We start from the raw sequence: 22,024 nt of genomic DNA, 5'->3' as shown, positions 1-22,024 counted from the left end.
TTTAGAAATGTTGCAGGAAGCTCAATTTTTTTTCCTGAACACATAATAAAGTAAGAGAAAAATAGCACATGTAAATCGCTGTGTAGCACGCTCCTGCCAGCACAAATATAGAACTGCCACCTAGTAACCAAATTATCTATCATGGAAAATGTCTTTGTAAAAAGCCAGACATACAAAGCATATTGTTCTCTTATAATTAATGGTTTATTTTTATAGTACATTCTACATACAGCTACACTGAAAAATGTCTGCCCACACATATTGTACGTTCTGTTCTCCTTCCTGTATGCAGTATTCTTATAATTCATCTGTACTTGTCAGGGAGAAAGGGGTCCACCTGGAGAAGCTGGTCCCAGAGGCCTTGTAGGTGTAAAAGTAAGTGGCTGTCGTGTTCTCTTTATTATGTACTCTAAATGCATATATACTGTATATAAATTTAAAAAATACATTGAAAAGTTTGCATCTTATGGGAATTGTATTTATACGATAGAAGAATATATTGTAACATTATCTTAAAAAATAAGTGATACTTTATATCTTCAGGGGGACAGTGGAGAAAGAGGACCAGTTGGACCAATTGGTGTAGACGGAAAAGTGGTGAGTACCTTGTGACTTGGAGCAAGAAGTGTTATATATGCATGTTAGTAAATGTATATGTACACATAAAGATCTTTCCTCACTATCTACCCCATCGGTGTCACTCCTGTCTGTCTGCCCCTCCCCTTTTGAATGTAAGCTCTCACAAGCAGGGCCCTCTTCCCTCATGTATCAGCATATTAGCTTCAGGGCATGTCATCTTATGTGCTCTCTACTGGGAAAATAAGGGCATGTTGGGGGAATCCCCATTCACTATGTTATATGATAATGAAATGCCAATATAGGACCTAGTGATTTTACATTTAGAAGTGTTGCAAGAAGCTCAATTTTCTTTACTGAACACATAATAAAATAAGAGAAAAATAACACATGTAAATCGCTGTGTAGCACGCTCCCGCCAGCACAAATATAGAACTGCCACCTAGTAACCAAATTATCGGTATACAATCGGGAAGCCGGCTGCCTTAATACCGGCAGCCGGCTTCCCGACTGTCATATCCCGGCGAGGGATGAAATGCCGGGCGTCTAGATGTAGACGCCTGACATTTCCCTGACGCCGGGAGACCAGCGCCCGGCATCCCGATTGAAGGAGATGCCGGGCGCCGCGAGCGGACAGCCGCGCGGGGGGAGGGTTAGGTTTAGGGCACCCGGGGGGGACTTAGGGTTAGGCATGTGGCCGGCGGTATTTCATACCGATTCCAAATTATCTATCATGGAAAATGTCTTTGTAAAAAGCCAGACATACAAAGCATATTGTTCTCCATATTGTTCTTCTCACTGTCTACCCCATTGGTGTCACTCCTGTCTGTCTGCCTCTCCCCTTTTCAATGTAAGCTCTCACGAGCAGGGCCCTCTTCCCTCATGTGCCTCTCCTTCCCTTACTATCATTTACTCCTAACTCCCATAATGGCACATAACACTTGGTTGCCTGCACCCTGCTACTTCTTTAAGTCTTATGATCGCTAATGCAGCAATGTTTATAAACCATGTCCTTATCCTGCATTGTTTGGTACTGTTAATAACTGTTTTCTTGTGTGCTCATTTGATTATGTACTTTGTAATGCACTGCGGAACCCTTGTGGCACCATATAAATAAAGGATAATAATAATAATAATAATAATAATAATAATAATAAAAATAATAAAAAGCAGATTAATAATCTTTTTATCCAAAAAGATTTTGTATATTTTGTTTGTATACTGTCTTTTAAGCTGGCCATACACTGACAAGAATCTTTCAAATCGGGCCATTTAATGGCCATCCTGAACAATATTCTTTCAGTGTATGGACATGGACAATAATCAGCAAACACTGAAAACAGCAGACAGTCTTTCAAAGATAATGGGTCTCATTCAGACCTGGTCGCAAGCGTGAGCACTCGCAACCAGGTCAATGTTAAGGCCCTGCGCACGCGCAGTGGCCACACTGCGCATGCGCAATCCCCGGAGTGAGAGAGAATTTCTATTGCTCTGGAGCTCACTACAAAAGGGGCGGCTGTCGATCAACAGCTCGCCCCGTTTTGTAGGCGGGGTGGGGGGTTGGCTACACAAACGGAGGCGTTCCTGACGGCACGCCTGCCATTTTGTGGGCGGCCACAATGACATCAGCAATGATGTCAGTGGGGATCTTCCTGCTCGATCAGAGCAGGAAGCTCCCTGGGGCTTGCGGTTGCCGAGACCCAACCTTAGGGTCTCGTCGCAAGCCACGATGGTCGCGATGGTCTTGACAGGAAACAGGAGAGAGGTCTTGACAGGTCTTAAACAGACGAGCCCTTGATCAGTTGGCACCAGGGCTGGATTCCCTAAGGGATCAGCCTGCAATAACATGTTATGACGCTAGGTACAACTAGGCCCACAAATGTTTATTTGTGAGCCCAACCCCCCCTAGAAATCCAACACTAGCCTAGGGCTTGTTGGGATGGGGGTACTAATTTAACATGTTGCTTGCCATGGTTGAATGCTGCAGATTGATTGTATTATTTGCCAATTTGGTGCAAATGAACCAGTCTTTAAAAAAAGTCCTTGAATCATCTGTGTTCACTCTGTATTTGACCATTTCCTGTAACAGTTACTTAATATATATATGAATATACAATACAGTTCCTGTATTGATAAATATATATATGAAGTACTCATAATTTGAGGTAGATCATTTGTGCAGCCATATTGTATACTATATGCAAGTATATGGTTTTCTGACTGCAGCTAATTCTGCTGAATTGACTTATGTTGGCAATACACACAGAGAGCAAGTGGTGCAAATATTGACAAATTGACACATTACCATATAATATGGCGTGCCCAAAAATCATGTCAGTAGATGGCCACTGTTGGCCTGTGTACATAATTATCTTCCAAGTAATAGACTCCATGTTATTTAGCAGCTGATGGCTTGATCTGTGGAATATGGCCTCCTACATATGTGCTACAGGAAAAAAAGGGGATTTTCCCTCCAGCACACTGCAGCAAAATCAACAAAAATACTTGAATCCTACATGATAATAGAAATTCAGAGGTATTGGTTTACATACATTTGCAAATATATGAATAAGCGCTGGGCCAACGTCAAGGCTCCTCTATACCAGCGTCCCTAACATTATGGAGTTCACGTCCGAGATGCAGGGAACCCCAAAAGAATCCAGCCAAGGACTATTCCCAGGGCATCACACGAAAAATGGAAAAAAGGTGAAAGTGAAGTGTAAAGTATAGTTGTGTAAAGATAAATCAATAAGTGTTAATGGTAAGGGGTTAAAATTACATAAATAATAGACAAACAAATAGAAAGGTGATAAAAAAATATCTATGTGAATTAAGTGGTGATGCCCTGAAAAAAGGCCCAGCCAGAGCAACCTCGGGGGTCCCACGCCCAAACGCTCACCCCAAAATAATTGTTGCTACCTAATAGTAGCACCCACTCTGGGTCATATAATTACAAATTACATATGTGGCCAAATTATAAAAGGAACTTGTTGCCCGGGACGAACAAGAGGATCAGAGATTTAACACTTTTATGACTAGAATTAGAGTGGTTTAAGGATGAATAAAACAGATAAACGTGAGCTTTAAACATATTTCTTTTTTTAACAGGGGGCTAAGGGTGAACAAGGACCTCCTGGCATACCAGGACCACAGGGTATTCCTGGAATAAAAGCAGACAAGGTAAAAAACTGGTGATTCGGTATTATTCAGTCACAATGAAAAACTAGCAAAATAGACTTTGTCTCCATCTGTGAGCTCAAGATATTGTATTAAAAAGTATTATATCAGGCACAGAGAACAATGGAAGGTGATAGCTATAATCAGACCCTTGCTGTTAATGATAGGCTACCACACCAGACTCACTCAGGTTTTTTTTTGCTCTTTGCAGGGTTTCCCAGGAAAGGTTGGGTCGAAGGGTGAGTTGGTAAGTGAGATTTCTATGTTTACTGATTGGTGCTTTGTTATCTACATAGATGGACTAAAAACACGACATAAATTGTTACATTAATTTTATGGGTGAAGAACTACAGAATATGAATTCAATATTTTCTAATTTTCTATACATTGTGTCCAGTTTTGTGTTACTCTAATACTGTGTATCCTGCAAACGTGTTTCTTTTTAGGGTGATCCAGGAGTTGAAGGCTTGGCTGGTGAGAAAGGAGAAAAAGTGAGTAAGATTGAATTTTTCTATTTATATGGCTCCAAAAGAAAACGCATATTGTATTTTAATATTTGTATGTTAATCTTACTCTGTAGTTTAGAATACATAAAAGTAATAGTGCATACTGGGAATTTAAAGTGCTCATGGAAAATTATATGAAAGTGATCTCTTGCAGGTGGGACCAAATTAGGAGGCATTCTCAAATTGCTATGGGGTACTGTAGGAACTTGCATGTGCCTCCACATAGTGACACTGCACAGCCTTTGTAGGGATGGGCAGCAAGTCTGGATATGGTTATCTCTATAGACAGTGCTAGGCCACCCCCAACTCATTCCCTCTTCTTCAAACACAGCAATAACGTGGAGTGGACCACTATAGGTTCAAAGCTTCCCCTTCATGAACAAAGCAGTTTGAGGCAGGACATATCTGCAGCCTGTCTCTGCAGTCAGGACAGTCACCATAACAGTGTTTGACAGCCCCCAAAATTGGCATTTTTCCACCAGAACCAGCATAACTATCAGAAGGTTCTGCTATCTCCTACCTGTTCTTTTAACTTCGACCACCTGCTGCTGCTGGTTTCCATAACTACTTGTCTTTTTCCTGGGAATGCTGGGGCCCTGTTGGGAATAGGTTCTATTTACCTCCTGGAAACCAAGCAACAAGTGAACATTCTAGGCCTCCCTTTTCCCAAACCAGCCCCAACATTAGATCAATAGCACCATGTTTAATAATTAGGTCTGCTTCCAACAACAAATCCAACATTAAATGAATATACTTTACATTTAATAAATAGGCCGATAATCATCTTGGTCTCTGATGCACAGTATATTGTAATCTACTCAATAAAATTTACTTTAAAAAGAAAAATAAATAAATATGCCAATTTCATCCAATAAGCACTCACATTAAAATTATTAATCACACTTTTGATATTCTCCAAATTGCAGGAATAGCACCTACAGTATATTAAAAGCCAATAACTCCAAATTTCATTAAAAGTCTCTACAAAACAAAACAAATACATTGCATAACATTAATACCCATCACCACCCCATACATAACATTAATACTCCTCCAGTAGACACACATTTTAGGTCAGAAGTTAAAGAAAATTTGTATTAGTGTTTCTAGATATTATGGTCACTGTTTCAAAATTTAGACAAATGTTTGAAGAATGTATAGAGTAGACAGTGGGCAAAGAAATGTAAACACCATGGCATTTAGTCTACCAATGGCTGGACTTCTGCAAGAGGGTTGCAGCATCATTCTTCCACAAGAAAATCACCGATCTGGCACCTGTCTGATGGTGGTGGAAATTTTTACAGAGTAACTCCATGATATATCTATAACATCAAAATCCAGCCAATGCTAGGAAAATACACCATTAGGGAACCTTTTACTTTTGGAACCAAGCATTCAGGGCTGTATAATGCTGCATTGGCGCCACTTGTGCACTCATCAATTTGCCACAAACATAAGGAAGACTAATTTATATGATACCACCACCCTTCTCATTGCTCAGTAGGTGAAGACATATGTTATTTGCACTGCTGAACTCATGGAAGTACATTTCCAAGTGTGATGAGTGTTTTATGACTTTGAATATTATATCCTGGTCAGTAGAGTTCTCATCGTACCATTGTTGATCTTACTGGCTATTTTTTCCACGGTTTATATTTTCTAACAATTGATCTGCAGTTGTTCCTTCGTGAAACATTAGCATGTTGAGCTGTATTGGTCATTAAAGGTTCTGCCAAACTTGCTGTTATGCTAGCTATAATAACAGGCAACCAGGGCAAGCCAACATTTTTATATATGACAATGACCATGCTGGATTGTTATTTGCTTAATTAATGCATGAGCCACACTTGTGTGGATGCCCTTGGCTTCAATATGCTCGTTATCCCTCATTTATTCATGTGTTACCAGTTTTGTCTACTAACTAGGTAAACTACAAAACTAAATGAAACAAGTGCAGCAATGTACAATACAGGGATGGTTATAGGGCTTCTGGGCTTGATTCAGAGGTGGACGCTAATGGTGCAGCAACTGTGACTTTTTTGCAAAGTTGCAGCAATGATAATATGCAAATGATAGTTTCAGCCTACCCTTGTGTACTAGCGTGCGCTGGAATATGGAAGCCCTGAGACACCCACTTTCAATGACCGTAGACAATGCAACTCCAAACACTACAGCATCGACACATCATCACGTTCACCTTTGTCACTTGCACCAGCCTACGGCAGGCGCAGTGCAGAGTCTCCTTCAGAAATTCCAAAGTGACTGCAGATCTGCATCTGAGAATGCAACTTCATTCACTGACATACCTCCAATACTCCTATAACTCGCCCCTGAGACGGTCTTTTTGGTTTTCATTCACATCAGTCCACCTCCCAGTCACCACCCAGGAACTCCCATGGTTTTGCCTTGCTGTTCCTAATGCCAGAACTCACAGAAGGAAACAGAGGCCCTGATTCAGAGCCGGACGCTCTGACAGAGAGCTCGCTCTGAATCAGGGCCGTCCCTCTGAATTTAAGAGCGGCCTCCTGGCCGCTCGCATAGCTGTGGGTGACAACCCACAGCTATAGCGAGCGGCCAAAATGATGGTCGCGATGGTCAAGACCATCGCGACCATCGGGCTTGCGACGAGACCCTTGTGGTAGGGTCTTGTTGCCGCAAGCCCTGGAGTGCTTTTGGCTCTATCAGAGCCAAAAGCACTCCCACTGACATCACTAGTGATGTCAGTGGGGCCGGCCCCAGACGGTAGGCGTTCCCTTGGGCACGCCTCTGTCTGGGCAGTCACGCCCCCGGCACGCCCACCAAAGGGGGCATGCTGTCAATCACCATCGACAGCACGCCCCCTTTGGTGCGAGACACATAGCGATGGCTTGGCCGTCGTTATTCGGGTCTCGCGCATGCACACGATGGAGCCGGCTCCGTCGTGCGCATGCGCACTTGGCCAACATCGACCCGCTTGTGAGCGCTCAGCGCTCGCGAGCGGGTCTGAATCAGGCCCAGAGTACGGAGCAGTACATTCAGGGTGACGCATGCGCCGTAGCAGTTTCCAGGACTTTTTGCGCATGTGCACTAGCAAATAATCGCTCAACTGCGCAAACATCAGCATTGCATTCACCTATGAATCAGGCCCATAGTTTCTAAACATTTTGGAAATGCTGTACAAAGCGGGGACATTTAATAGCTGGTTTTACTCTTTTAAATTATGCCATTTGGCATACTCACCAGGTTCTTGCAGGTTCTTGGGGGCTATTACATTTCCCCCAAAGTGTTTCAGCAACTGTATGGCTTGAGCGATTCTTTCTTGACAATGTAACAGTGTATCTCACTGAATGCTATAGTAGGTGTTAATAAGGGCACTTCAATTTACTCCATTTTACTTCACCAATGACATACATCTGGCTATAGGAAAAACTGCTTTCTATATTTCATAGTGTATAATACACAAGTGCATTGTTGTAACAAACTTACATGTTGTAAAACAAATTACACAACTACTGTAAAGTTACAATGACAGTTTACACAAATAAAGTTTTGTTGCAAAAATATGCTAATGCCTTCCAAACTATAGCCGAGCACAGGGACGCCCACTGGTGACTTAGCATTGCCATCCGACAACGTACAACAGTGTAAACATTGGTAACATTGATGCAGATGGGGCATCCCATTTTCTCCAAACGTCACTTTTCGCGGCTAATTGAATTTGGCCCTTTACTGAGAGTGAGTGCAATAATCCTATTATAGGTAACCTGTGTTTAGTCAACATAAAGTCCCCTCCCATCACCTTTCACCCGGTCCCAGCAAACCACTGGCTCCTCCCTCCTTTCGGCCACACAAATGGTGCGTACAGACGTAGTGATATAAATGAGCGATTTGAACGATAACGATATCGTTATCGTTCAAATCGGTCATTTAAATGGTCCCTACCAACTCACCATCGACCAGCGATGCGCGGCCACGTATGGACAATAGCGATATAGTCCATTGGCCGTGCATGCCAGTCAACTTGCTCGATATCGAACAGTCGTCGGTGAGTTGGTGGTGTTGTTGGATGTTCGATATCGATCATCCAGCACACCAGGGAGGGTGCAGGACGATAAGCCAGCGATATCGTATAGCTGGCTGATCACTACGTGTGTATACACCATTACTTGCCTCTAGCCTCCTGGTAGCAGCGCATCCACGGTGTGGAATTGGTTACATCGCATCCTGGTAGATAGGTACCCATCTCCTTAGTATCAGTTTCTTCGGCTGCAACATGATCAGCCTAATAGTTGATCAGGCGCTAGATGTATGCATTAATAGGTTGACAAATTTGACATAATTCCAATTATACTACTTACCATGTATTACAAATATCTATTTATCACTTCCGTATGTTTATATTTGTATTTACAATCTAGTTGTCTGTTTTTAGGGAGATTCTGGTGAACCAGGTACAAAAGGACAGGTAAGTTTGTTTACAGAAATATAGCGTGTTCTCTATAAGTATCGAAGTCTTTGTGGTTCAAACTTTTCTTGCGTCTCTTCATAGCAAGGTGTACATGGAGAACTGGGCTACACAGGTCCCACTGGAGATGCTGGCCAGCCTGGAATTCAAGGATTAGCAGGACCACCAGGACCACGCGGACTTAATGGAGAGAGGGGAGTCCCTGGAATGCCTGGTCGGCCAGGAGTTGCAGTGAGTAGTGTCAAGAAGACGCCAATAGAAATTATAAGTTAAGTTAATGATCAGTTAAGTAATTAACATTAAGTTGGCTGTTAAAACTTTAGACAGCAAGGCAATCACATCTAGAACAGCATAATAAATGATTGAAGCACATTTGACAGTGACATCTTGCCTTTTAACACTTATTCACAACATCCTGCCTGACAATGTTTTTATGATATGTTTTTTCAGGGAAGAGATGCTGGAGATCAACATATAATTGATGTTGTTTTGAAAATGCTGCAAGGTGAGTATATATAAGAACAGTCAGTAACAAGGATGCAGTGTACCGTACTGACCAGCTAGGTGGCTGATGAGAGTGCATGGATGTAGTCTGAGCTATTGCAGAGGTGCCCGGCAGTGAATATCTGCTATATAGAAGAAGGGGGGAGGTGATCACCATTAAATATTTAGTATGGGAAGACATCAGTTTCAAAAATATCAAGGACAGTAACTAACATTTAGCTGTTATGTAATAAGCATTTACTGTATGTTAGTAATTTATTTTATTTTTATTGGCGTCATTCTTATAGAAACAAGCACATGGGTCATATTCGATGTAGAATACAAGCATACATGACAAAAATATGATAAATAACTGTGTTTAAAAAATAAAGGCAATATGAAAGCGTCAAATTGGGCTATGAATTCATACTATAAATACACATCTTACAAACAGAGAAACATACAAAATCCCAACAAAGCTGGCAATTAAAGCCTAATGGCCTGATTCTGAGTCAACGTAATGCCGATATTAATGTAAATGGCCAATGTTTTTCAACTTTCAATTAGCAAAAAAGTCGCACAGCTCATGTGTCCCATCGGAGCTGGATTAAGAACTCACTGGGCCCTAGGAAAGATACTGGTTTGGGGCCCCTATCCCTATCCATTCATACAATGAATACCTTTTCTAGACAATCTGGAGCTGAAAGAAAATCTTAAATAGAACCCCCTCCCACTACAGAAACAAAAAATAAATAACAAAGCAAACTAATCCATAAAGAAATAAAACATATGGGTCTACTTAACGATAAGCAGTGATAGGTAACACTTTCAATCATCAGTGCCTGTAATTCCATCAACAAGTCATAGCGAACATATCTCGTTGCAGCCCAGTTACACCCAGTCAGTTGCAAGTGGAGATAAAACTGAGACACATACGATTCTGATAGAGTATCCACCGCCCCCTTCCCATTTTTGTGACCACCATACAATACTGAGAGCGTGTGAATGACTGCCATATAATACAGAGAGCATGTGAATGACCCCTATATATACTACAGAGAACATGTGAATGAACCCTATATATAATACATAGAGCATGTGAATGACCCCTATATATAATACAGAGAGCATGTGAATGACCACCATATAATACAGAGAACATGTGAATGTCCGCCATATAATACAGTGAGCATGTGAATGACCCCTATATATAATACAGAGAACATGTGAATGAACCCTATATATAATACAGAGAACATGTGAATGACCCCTATATATAATACAGAGAGCATGTGAATGACCACCATATAATACTGAGAGCATGTAAATAACCTCCATATAATATAGAGAGCATGTGAATGACCCCTATATATAATACAAAGTGCATGTGAATAACCACTATACAACACAGAGTAGTTTTGAGACTGACACACAATAGTATCCCCTTATTCTAAAAAAAATCCCTCCTAAACAAATCATTAACTACTTCAGGATGATTATAGCATTCACCATAACTGACCAACCCCATATAAACAGTCCCTTATCTACATCAGTAATTCCATTCACAGTCATTACTGTGCCTCCCTCTGTTTGATAAAAAAAATGTTTTCATGTTAATTAGCCCCCAAAAATCATTAATGCCTTCATCATAACTGACCCTCATAATTAAACCCACACACAACTTACTTAAAACATTTCCCCAACTATACCAATTACCCACCCCTCCATCTCCATTTACCTGTTGCTGTTCTGATCTCATTCATTGTAAATTTTTCATGAGGCTGCTGCTGCTGCTGCTGATGATCTCCACAGGTCAGAGGAGCATGTGATGGGTCCCTCCAATCAGAGATCATCACATGCTCCTCTGACCCCTCTGCAGCATCTCGGATTTACCTATTAGTGCAACACCACTCCCTCTGTGTCCCCGACTGAGAGACTGTGAGTCACATGACACATATTCTTTCTGAGACTGTCTGTTAGTGACAGAGTCAGACTCTACTGCTGGTGGCACCTATTCTCATGGTCATGGTGACACCCTTTCCCGCTTGTGGCCAGACCCCCTTCCCCCAATTGCGAGTGGACCTCCCCTGCTTGGCGGCAGGTGGGCCCCTCGGTACTACTGGGCCCTAGGCGACAGCCTGTATTGCCTTGTGCATAATCCAAGGTCTAAGAAATGTACTGGAAATGTATTGGGTATTCCTGGGTGGTGACTGGGAGGTGGCTATTAAGATGCAGGGAGATGCACTGTCTTATGGGCATGTTATGGGAGTGTTGCGAGCATGTTACATAACAAGTTGCAAACTCAGGTACTTAATCGCTTATATTGGAGGCCATAGTTTGATGGAGATTATGCACCTAGCCTGGGGCTGGAGCAAGTTTTAATGGTACGTCCGATGGTTTGCGATTAAAGACTCACAAAATGGCTATCCCAGTCCTTGCACAGTCACATGCACCAGATGAAGGGCTTTAACTAGAATTAGCATAAAGACGCAGACACAAATACAACTAAAGATGCTATAAAGCAGTCGCAGCAGCGTGCTGGAAATAAGAAAATACATTTTTCAAGGATGGATTTGTTGGAGGTCATCCTCCAAAAAAAAGCATATTCAAAAGATTTTTAGAATGTGGGAGAGTTTTATACATTAGAGAACAAATACTTTCTGCTATAAGACACATGCAAAGGACACACCAATTTCCTGTAACATTCTAATGCAAAGGTTCTTTAAAGATATTAAGTGAAGGAGGAATTTAAAAGGACAATAATTGACCAAATCTGCAGCAAATCTCCACACTGAGGGCCTGATTCAGCAGTACACCGGGAATGTGCGCAGGACCCATTCTGCGAGTGTGCAGAATGGGTCCTGCTAAGATGCACGCAAGCCCTTGAATGCCTGTGCCTGATTGAAAGGCAGAGGTATTTAAGGAGCAGTGCGAGGATGGAGTAGTCCGGCGTTCCCGGAAATGGGGTATGTCCGCCCTGTTTTCCAGGAGTGGCCAACCCAGGGACTGTGTGGATGTACTCTGTCTGCTAGGCTCGCAAGCCGGCCAGCCTGAGTAAGCTGATGGTGATCCCAGCCTGCGACATGGGATCGCATATGCAGCAAGGGGTGTCATACACCTGCTGCATTTGCATTATTGCAAGGATCACAATTGCAAAATTGCCTGATGTGCAACTTTGCAATTGCGATCCTTGCTGACAATAGGATGTGCCAAGAAACAGATATCCAGATAAGCAGAAGCAAGAAGTGGTTTAATAGAGAATATTAATGACCCGAGCAATCCATCCATCATTAAACCTGGAAAATGATCCTGCCATTCTAGCAGACCTGACATGACCCCTGTATGATCCAAAGGGTCACAAGGAAAATTATAATACAGAGAATTTGCTCTCTTTTTACATGGGTTCTTCAGCAAGAGGGTATCAAGTAGATTTTTCCAGTCAGATTGGAAGAAATAATTGGAAATGCTCTAAACATAATGCTTGACGTGTAAGAAAGCAAGATCACATAGCATAGGAAACCACTCTATAGCCTGTGATTATCACCAAGGTCTCCTCAGTGAATTATCTAGCCATTGACCTACCAATTTCAAACCCCCAGATACACACAAAGTGAAGGGGTGGGCCTCCAAGCAAAGCTGAAAGTCAGGGTTCCTATTAAAAGTCAAATGGATAGCCTTGTAAGGGTCTAAGGTATGTTTACATCTCAAAATAAACCAGCATAGAGTTGTTGGTCATGAGCATGTAAAAAAGCTGATGTTCAGAAGGAAACTCCCTTCTATACATATTTTGATTGCCAAGCCAATCCTTTAAATAGCATAAAATGTGCCTTGTGATTAGTAACAATAGTTACAAGTAACTAGTCCATAGACGCAGATCAGATCATTAATGCATGTAGGAGGCATGGCGCCCCCTGCTGCATTAACATAATTGCAAGGACGAAATTGCAAAGCTGTTTGTGTGCGGCTTTACAATTCCATCCTGTGCTGATTCAGGCCCAGTGATCAATTTTGCTACCCTGAACTCTGAAAGTCCATACAGCAAATTTAAATTGCAGGATGTGCACTGCAGTCAGTGTCTTCTGACTGAAAATAGTTTTACTAAACCTCTGTACCTAAAATCCTACATGCTGTGAAGATGTTTTTAATGGTTCTCTATAAGGATTACTATTCCATAGCTAGACTGTAGATCATCAAATCACCTGGACTAGCTAACAAATGAAAATGAGCTACAGTTCATAACAGGGGCATCTAAAGAGAGGAGGGGGACCGTGTGCATTCTCCGTCCGGGGCCCCCTCCTCTCTAACTGGTAGCCGACTAGAGAGTGCCCAGAGGCTACTGCGCATGCGCAGATTGCCGGGGAAATGGCGTTGCCGCCATTTTCCCGGAAATTTCCTCCCTGCACATTCGCAAAACGTCTGAAAAATGGCCGAGGCGGCCATTTTCAGGTGTTTGAACAGCGATGAGACACCCGATGCAGAACCTCGGAGAGGCAAGTTTTAGATAATATGGGTGCAGGGTGTGCACCCATTATAAATACGCTCCTGGTTCATAATGATCTACGCCAGTATAATTCCCATATGCATTGCAGAGTTTTGTTTTATTTTAAACATCAAAAAAGGTGAAAATGTTTAAGATGACTGCAAGTAGCCTGCATCCACGTTGTTATATGTTGAATAATGTAATGTAGATTATTCTAAAAACAATTGTTGTTGTTAAATGGCAACACTCTTCTTCTTGTCTCTAACAAAGAGAAACTGGCAGATGTGGCAGTCAGTGCTAAGAGAGCAGCCCTAGGTGGAGCCGGCATTGTGGGACCACCCGGACCGCCTGGACCACCAGGACCATCTGGAGAACAGGGTCCCCATGGACACCAAGGACCACGTGGTATCCCTGGCATAGTGGGTGTCATGGGCCAAATTGGAAATACAGGACCCAAAGGTTAGTGAGCATATGGATATTCACTTTAAGAACGTATGAAATTTTTTAGATGAAATGTGAAATGTACCATGACTGTGTTATATATATCAAACATAAGTTCACACAGTCCTGAAAATAAACACCTTGGGGTATAATTACTAAAGTGAGAGTTTCTAGAATTGGAGATGTTGCCCATAGCTGTCAGGATGTGACGTGGGATCAGCCACTACTCACCAATGCGCCAGCATCCTTGAGCGTAGGTGTTCAGTCGCCGGGGGTGGAGGTTAGTGGTGGCTGAGTATTCTCCACGGGATCTGTTAGGGCTTCCGTGCGTGCGTCCTGGTTCCCGTGGTGGCGGGCATGGGCGCAGCCATGTTGGTCCATATCACCTGACTAGTCTCTCCCAATGGTAGTCCTGCTGTCACTCAGCTGATCTTCTGATCCAATGACCAACTACTTAAGGGTATTTAGTCTGACTCCAGGAACAGGAAGTTGCTGTTCAACTTCACTTTTCCAGTGACTGTGTTTACTAGCTGTTGCAGCTTTCCAAGTTCCACGTTCTTTCCTTCCAATGTTATATCCCAGCATCTGGATTCGCTCCTAGCTTTATTCTGTTTATTACCAGTAACTCTTTCCAGTGTTTCCCATGATCAGACTCCTCCAGTGATTTCTCCAATACTTGTCTCCATGCTGAAATTCCAGCACTAAAACCTGTCTAATTCTCCTGTGTATATGTCAGCACCTATCTCTGTATTGAGACATCAGTTTAACTATTTCAGCACTAATGAGCATCTAATTCTCCTGTGTATGTGTCAGAGTCTGGCTCTGTGCTGAAACTCCAGTTTAACCTCAAGTTTTACTTCAGTTAATCCTCTTGTGTTTACGCAGCTTTGGCTCATTTACCAGTTTTCTGTGTCTCCTCCTGTACCATTACCAAGCACTAGTTACAATATCTTTCCCTGCATCTGGATTCATTAAGCACCTGCCTTTTTTCCACACAATTGTATCTACGGTGTATTAAGTTCACTCACCTGCGTCTGAAGTTCCCTGTACAGTTACTTGTATTCCGTGACTGGATCTACAGAGTGCCCATGCACTAACCCACGTCTGAGTTACAGTACCTGCACAGTATCTCCATTCTGTGACTGGATCTACAAAGTGTCTTTACACTACCCTGCATCTGGGTTCACTGTACACCCAGTGTTCCTCTGTGTCTGGATTACTGAGTTTTCTTTACACTACCCTGTGTCCAGATCTTCCAAGTTACCCAAAGCATTCAGTATCTGACCTTCCATTATTATTTGTCACTCCCAACTAGTCTGTGCCTGGATCTCCTGTGTCATTTCTTGGTGTATCCTGCCTCTGAATCCAGCAACGCTTCATAGAGCATACCAGTACATCATTCCACCCATTATACTAGTGTTAGTTGCTGGTATCCTCGTCACTCCCAAGTACCTAACCAGAGGGCCGCGACTTGCTCACTCAGTACGGCGAAACCTAAATCCCAACAGGAGGGGTCACTGGTGAAGACCACCGCGTGGGTTAGACTCCGCACCTCTGGTTAGGTCTAGCCAACACCAGGGTTTGACCTTTATTGAGGGACCTACAGTAGTACTGTCACTTCTTTAGCTGCCTCCTAGCCATCCTAACCCCCCAGCTCCCTATCCTACACGGAGGAATTCCTTGCACTGGATCGTGACAATAGCAACCAATCAGATTCTACTTAACAATTAACTAGCACCTTCTAGAATATAATAGCTAGAATCTGATTGGTTGCCATGGGCAACATCTCCACTTCTAAAAACTCTCACTTCAGTAAATTTACCCCCTTGAGTGTGGTTATCTACAAAGATGTTGGTGTTATGTGAAATGTAAAGAGGACATTGGTATAAATAGGGCTAGAAGAAGTGTGTAAAGGGTGCAAGTAATTAACAATGGTATATAGGAATAGTGTATGATAATAGCAAGGACATAATAGCATTTTAATATGCTCCTATTGCAGCTATACTATTAGCAAGTATAAAAATTTAACTATATACAATTGTATTCTTACAGGAAAGCAAGGAGAAAAGGGAGACCAAGGAGAACAAGGTCGTGGACATCAGGGTCTGCCTGGCCCACATGGAATTCCAGGTAAGATTGATATACACATTGCTGTTATGTATGTTACACTTTTCCCAAGAATTAATAACTAGCCAGTTATTGAGAAACTGATTATAGAAAACATTTATCTTACTCAGGTCTCCCTGGCATCCCTGGTCAGGCCATCAATGGAAAAGATGGAGAAAGAGGTTCAGAGGGTACCACAGGAATACCTGGCCGACCTGGATTTCCTGGCCCCTCTGGGCTCCCAGGATTTTGTGAGGCAGCAGCATGTTTGGCAGCATCTGCATATGCTCCAGCCTCTCTGACTGAACCTGGTGCCGTCAAGGGTTAAAGATCCCACTGTTCCTTTCAGATACTCCCCAGGACACGAGACAAACTGAAAAATAAAAAGTAACATGAAAAGGAACCTATTTCCTGCTGCATGGGCTCACACCCCTAATACATCATCCCCAAGGGTCCATCCAGCAGTAAGGAGGCTATTGGAATTGGCACGGCCAAAGGAGGAACAAGTGAAAGAAGTTCTAACACTCGGAAATAATGTCTTAACCAGCCTACAGTGTGCAGTTAACCACTTTCCTCCTAAACACTGACCTCAACACCATCCTTTCTTTTCCTTATGTATTGGATAATTGGGGTTATGCTTAACTCCTTTGCTGCCTGTGAAGAAGACTAGTCAGTGAATCATAGCCAACATGGGATAGACAGTGCAATAATGTATACATGTGTGACATATAGTGCTGGAACACCTCAGTGACGCTCTTAAGCACTCACAGTCTTCCCTTTCTCCAAAGGGGGCCAGGCCAGAAATACATTTTTTAGTAAAAATATGATTTGATTTTTTTGTGAAAGAATTGAAATATAGTGTCGTTTCATAATATGTATTGTGTCATATCAGACCTATGTTAGGTGTTTGAGGTCCAGAAATGTGGAGCATCCATCATTAAACTGTGCAGGTTATTGAAGTGATTTGGCCCAGGCAGACAGGTCACAGGACTCATACACAAAAGTCACAAATCAGCAGTATGTCCAGTGATGCATTTAGCTGCAATCACTTCAAAGATAACACCATGATAAACTCTATTCAACAAACTCTGATCTCTGTAGTACACCTGTCCTGAAGAACAAACTGGAGCACTGGACATGGAATCGGTATGAAATACCGATTCCCGGCAGCAGCAGCCCGACAGTTGAACAGATCCCGGCAGCGGCAGCCCGACAGCGCTGGAAATCCCGATCGTTCTCAGGTAAGTAATAACTAACCTAACCCCCCTAACCCTAACCCTCCTTAGGGGGTGCCTAACCCTAACCGCCCCCCCAAGTGCCTAACCCTAATCCCCCCTGTAAGTGCCTAACCCCCCCCCTTCCCCGCTGCCTAAACCTAAGTCTCCCGGGGGGGTGCCTAACCCTAAGTCCCCCCCGGGGTGCCTAACCCTAAGTCCCCCCCGGGGGTGCCTAACCCTCCCTCCCCCTAGCCTAACCCTCCCAGGTGTGCTAAACCTAACCCTCCCCCCGCGCGGCTGTCCGCTCGCAGCGCCTGGCAACCCTTCGATCGGGATGCCGGGCGCCTGTCTCCCGGCGTTCGGAAGATGACAGGCGTCTAGATATAGACGCCTATAATTTAACCCACGCCGGGATAAAGCAGTCGGGAAGCCGGCTGTCGGGATCACGTCAGCTGGTTTCCCGATTGCATCCCTTGGACATCCCCCCTAAAAACACTTACTGTGCCGCAGGCCTGTCCAGTGCTCGAAAACATGCAAGTAAGTACTAAGGACACGTTTGTTACAGATATCACGTATCTTTATGATAACAGCTAGTGGACAGAGCTCTCAATGATCCAAGCTTAAGGGACACAATATCTCTGCAAATGGGACTTACTTGCTAGTATTTTGCACAGATTTTAAACTTATAAAGTATGAATACATTTCCTACTGCTCGCTCAGTCCAAAGTTATATACGCTTTTAATTATATCCTATATCCACACTTGCTTGATCTCATACTTACCTTTCTTTCTATCCCCTCTGGGCAAATCGTGTCATTATAGCCCTACATCTACAGTGCAATCACAAAATCACGCAGAGGGAACGAGATCGATGAAGTGATATGTTGAGAATGGCATCATCATCCGTATCTTCAGCATTTTATTAGGAATTAGGCAAGATGCAGGGGTGGTACCTCATCTCCTGGGAATCCAGGGGAATCTCCTTAAAAAGGGAGTGTCCAAATTTTTGACGAGTTCTAATGGACTCTCCTAGCTCACTGTGTGATGCCACAAATCACGGCATTGCACAGGGAAGGCTGGGCCATAATGACGTGAATCGTGTCACTACTATGTTCCCTGCACTTGTCACTTGGGCCTCCCTCCAACAGTAGGTAAGTATGATTATATCATATTTTTGGGTTGGGTACGGGATCCTGACGGTCAGAATGCCGTCACCAACATCCCGACAGAATAGCAACATATTTTTGTAAGTATTATAACCCTAACCCTCCCTCTAACCCACCCCTCCCACAGCCTAACCTTAACCCTCCCATCCCGCAGCCTAACCCTCCCGTCCTGCAGCCTAACCCTCCCCTCCTGTAGCCTAACCCTGACCCTCCTCTCCCACAGCCTAACCCTAACCTTCCCCTTACCCACCCCTCCCACCAGGGGCATATTTAGAGAGGAGGGGGATTGTCTTCACTCCTCGTCCAGAGCCCCCTCCTCTCTCTCCTGCAGCTGCCGCGCACTGACAGGTTCAGTAGACTCCGGGCACTAGTCCATGCCCAGAGTCTACTGCGCATGCGCAGGACACCGGGAACATTATGCGGCAGTCATTTTCCCGGCGATTTCCCTATAACACTTGCGCAGAACTCCGGGAAAATCGGCACGGCTGCCATTTTCCAGGCATTCTGTGTAGCGCCTCTCCAGCCGATGTGGGACTTCGGAGAGGTAAGTATTAGAAAGTTTGGTTGCATGAAGTGCGGTGCGGGCCCAGGGGACCTCCTGCAGCCTAACCCTCCCATCCTGCAGCGTAACCCTAACCCTCCCATCCTGCAGCCCAACCCTAACCCTCCCCTCCCGCAGCCTAACCCTAGCCCTCCCCCTAGTGCCTAACCCTAAGTCTCCCTCTGACCCTAATACTTACCTCCGCAATCTGTTGGTTTCCTGACAGTCAGGATGCCGCTGTTGGTATTGTGACCGTCGGCATCCTGACAGTCGAGAAGCTGACTACATCCCATATTTCTGTGTCTAGAGCTTACAGCATGTATGGGAGGACATTTATGAAAGCTGGCGCACAAGAAGAAGCTGCTAATAACAAAAGCAGGCAAATTTTGTCATTTTCTTGTTCAACCTGTGAAAGAAAGCAAATGTTATTGGTTGCTATGGGTTACAATACCATTTTCCTGTGCACCAGAGTTTATTAATGTCCTCCAATGCTTTTAGCAAAATAAACTTTGAACATATGCTGAACTGTAAATTAGATTATACAGAATGATTATCAGTATGTGCCCTTATTTTCATTCCTCACATGACTTTTCTCTAAGATTTGCCTTTTCTTGTTGCCATCTTGTCACAGGCATGTGTCTCTAATGTGTGTGCTTGCTACTAGTATGCTAACATTCTTTTTGTTTGTGACTTGTGTGCTTCCTATTTCTGTGTGTACCATGTCCTTTATTCCTCTGTGTTAACAAATGTCATGTCCTTTGTGCAATTTATTAAAAGTATATGTCTGAAATCTGTGTGTTATTAGATGTGTTGTTTCATGTAGTACGTTCAGTTTGCTGTTGTTGTTGTTAGTTATATGTTTGTTCTGTCTGCTTGTGATATCATACATTCCCTGTTTTTCTGTATATAGATATGTGTTATACTTGCCTGCATGTACATGTTGCACCTACGGTATATGTTAAAAGTGTGTATCCTTCATGTGTTGCATTCACCGTATGTCCTGTCAGATGTGTGTTTTTCATATATGTAATGCAGTGCATGTCCCTTGTGTTTCTGAGTCACCTATATGTGTTACATGTATCTATATAGCAACTAACATTTTGAAATGATTGGGGTACTCCAGCAACCCCCCCAATTTCCCACATGACTGAGAAATGCCATGCATAGACATGGACTGTGGTAGGTCAAATATTGGGGGACTGAAACACCCACAGAGCTTGCACCTATGCATCTACCTATTGTCCCTGTTATAAAGAAGTGTATTTACATACTGTAAATGTAAAATGCTACTTGTCCCTTCTGTGTCTTTGTCACAATTACATGTCTTTATTTTTTTCTCTATGTGATATACGTCTTGTTCGCTTGTTAATATATATCAAGTATGTAATGCATTTTGCATATGTCTTCTAGTGGTGTTAAATACATAGGCCCCTCTTTATTTATGTTTCTTACGTCTCTGTTAAATGTATGTGTTCAGTTTTAATGTATTGTAGCATGTCGCTTGTGTCAATGTAAAAATATATATCCATTGTGCTTGTTTGTGTCCCTACTATTGGTAGGTTACCTGTCCGTCATGTCTCTGAAATTGCTTTAGTGTTGTGTTACATGTATGAGTCCTTTTTGTTTGCCATGTGGTGCTTTTGAGTTGTATTGTGCCAGAGACAAGAACCAGGCTCCCTTTATACAACATCTGTCTGTCCATATAGGCTGAATAGTAGGGAACCATCTGCTTATAAGAGATTATGATGAAACTGATAAATGATGAAATGCACAACAAACCGAATGAAGGCAAACCCATCTGATTATAGTCACTGTATTATGGGTCTGCCTGCCCATGAGGTCCTTGATACATTTCTATAGTGTCTCTTGAAAACTAATGTCTGTCTTATGTATGAAAACTAGACGGCCTAGGGATAGAGGTTATTTTCTGTATTAGGTAGGAGAGGTCAGTGCTCTTGTGGGGGGAAGGGGGTGATGTCTCAAGCCTTGGAGAGAGATAAAGTACCAATCACAGCCTATAAAATGACAGCTAGAAGCTAATTGGCTAGTACTTTATCACTCTCCAGTTTATCTCCCCCTTGTGTCTGTATAAGAAAGAGGGATGTGTATTAGAAAGAAGGGAGCTCTATATGTCAGTATACTGTGTTCTAGGAAGAGATGGGAGGCTAGTCTTCTGATGTCTGTGCTTTAGGAGGCGAGGTTCTTTACTGTTCTTAAAATGTATCACACATTGGAATGTTCTATTTTATATGTTTGTGTTTTAAACACTGCCCATTATGCAAATTTATCTCATCCTATTTTCCGTTTCTAGTTAGTCAAATGACATTGCAGGTAATATACTTCTGACAAAGTTGTTAAACTGTAATTTAAGTATATTTGTGTTTTCTTTCTAAACCAAAATACTTAACCTGTCTATGGCTGTATGGCTGTCATACACTAACCAAATTCACTAAGGCCTGAGGTATCATGTCGCTATTGACAAGCTTTAATGTTCCTCCTCATGTAAATCTGTGTAAATGATTATTTTATATATAACTGAAAAAAGAATTTTTGCCTAAAGGAAGAATAAAGCAAAGTTGGGGTGTATTTGTTCTGCGACTGCTATGAGTTTTAATTTACAGATTGTATGTAATTAGATATCAAGTTTTACTAGATACTTACAGGCTACTAACACTAAACAAAATAATCATACATGAGGAAATTTAAATTGCAAATAAAGTGCACAAAAAGAAACTACTGTAGGTAAATGATAAATTGATACATAAATTGCAAAAGTCTCTTAGAAGATTTAGAAAGAATTACTGTATAGTCCTTACCATTTTTCAATCCATGTGTGTTTTGTGGAATCAATAAGTATAACTTGTGTGCAGGAATACTAAAGGATTAT

At 42.6% G+C, this 22,024-nt stretch overlaps 1 protein-coding gene across 1 annotated transcript in view; it reads left to right on the top strand.

The window, feature by feature from the left end:
• Window positions 1-21,785, top strand: part of COL9A2 (collagen type IX alpha 2 chain) — a 79,299-nt gene extending 57,514 nt beyond the window's left edge. Inside the window, exons 22-32 of the mRNA XM_088462689.1 lie at window positions 322-375; window positions 544-597; window positions 3,685-3,756; window positions 3,965-4,000; window positions 4,200-4,244; window positions 8,671-8,703; window positions 8,788-8,934; window positions 9,154-9,208; window positions 13,937-14,125; window positions 16,160-16,237; window positions 16,345-21,785. Coding sequence (XP_088318815.1) covers window positions 322-375; window positions 544-597; window positions 3,685-3,756; window positions 3,965-4,000; window positions 4,200-4,244; window positions 8,671-8,703; window positions 8,788-8,934; window positions 9,154-9,208; window positions 13,937-14,125; window positions 16,160-16,237; window positions 16,345-16,541 — 960 coding nt within the window. The 3' untranslated portion in view covers window positions 16,542-21,785. The remainder of the gene's footprint in view (window positions 1-321; window positions 376-543; window positions 598-3,684; window positions 3,757-3,964; window positions 4,001-4,199; window positions 4,245-8,670; window positions 8,704-8,787; window positions 8,935-9,153; window positions 9,209-13,936; window positions 14,126-16,159; window positions 16,238-16,344) is intronic.
• The last annotated feature ends 239 nt before the right edge of the window (window positions 21,786-22,024 follow it).

The sequence above is a fragment of the Taudactylus pleione genome, unplaced genomic scaffold, assembly GCF_031769625.1.
Source record: "Taudactylus pleione unplaced genomic scaffold, aTauple2 ptg000007l, whole genome shotgun sequence".
Taxonomy (NCBI): Eukaryota; Metazoa; Chordata; class Amphibia; order Anura; family Myobatrachidae; genus Taudactylus; species Taudactylus pleione.
The sequence above is the reverse complement of the archived record's forward strand: the minus strand, read 5'-3'. Positions and strand labels throughout refer to the sequence as shown.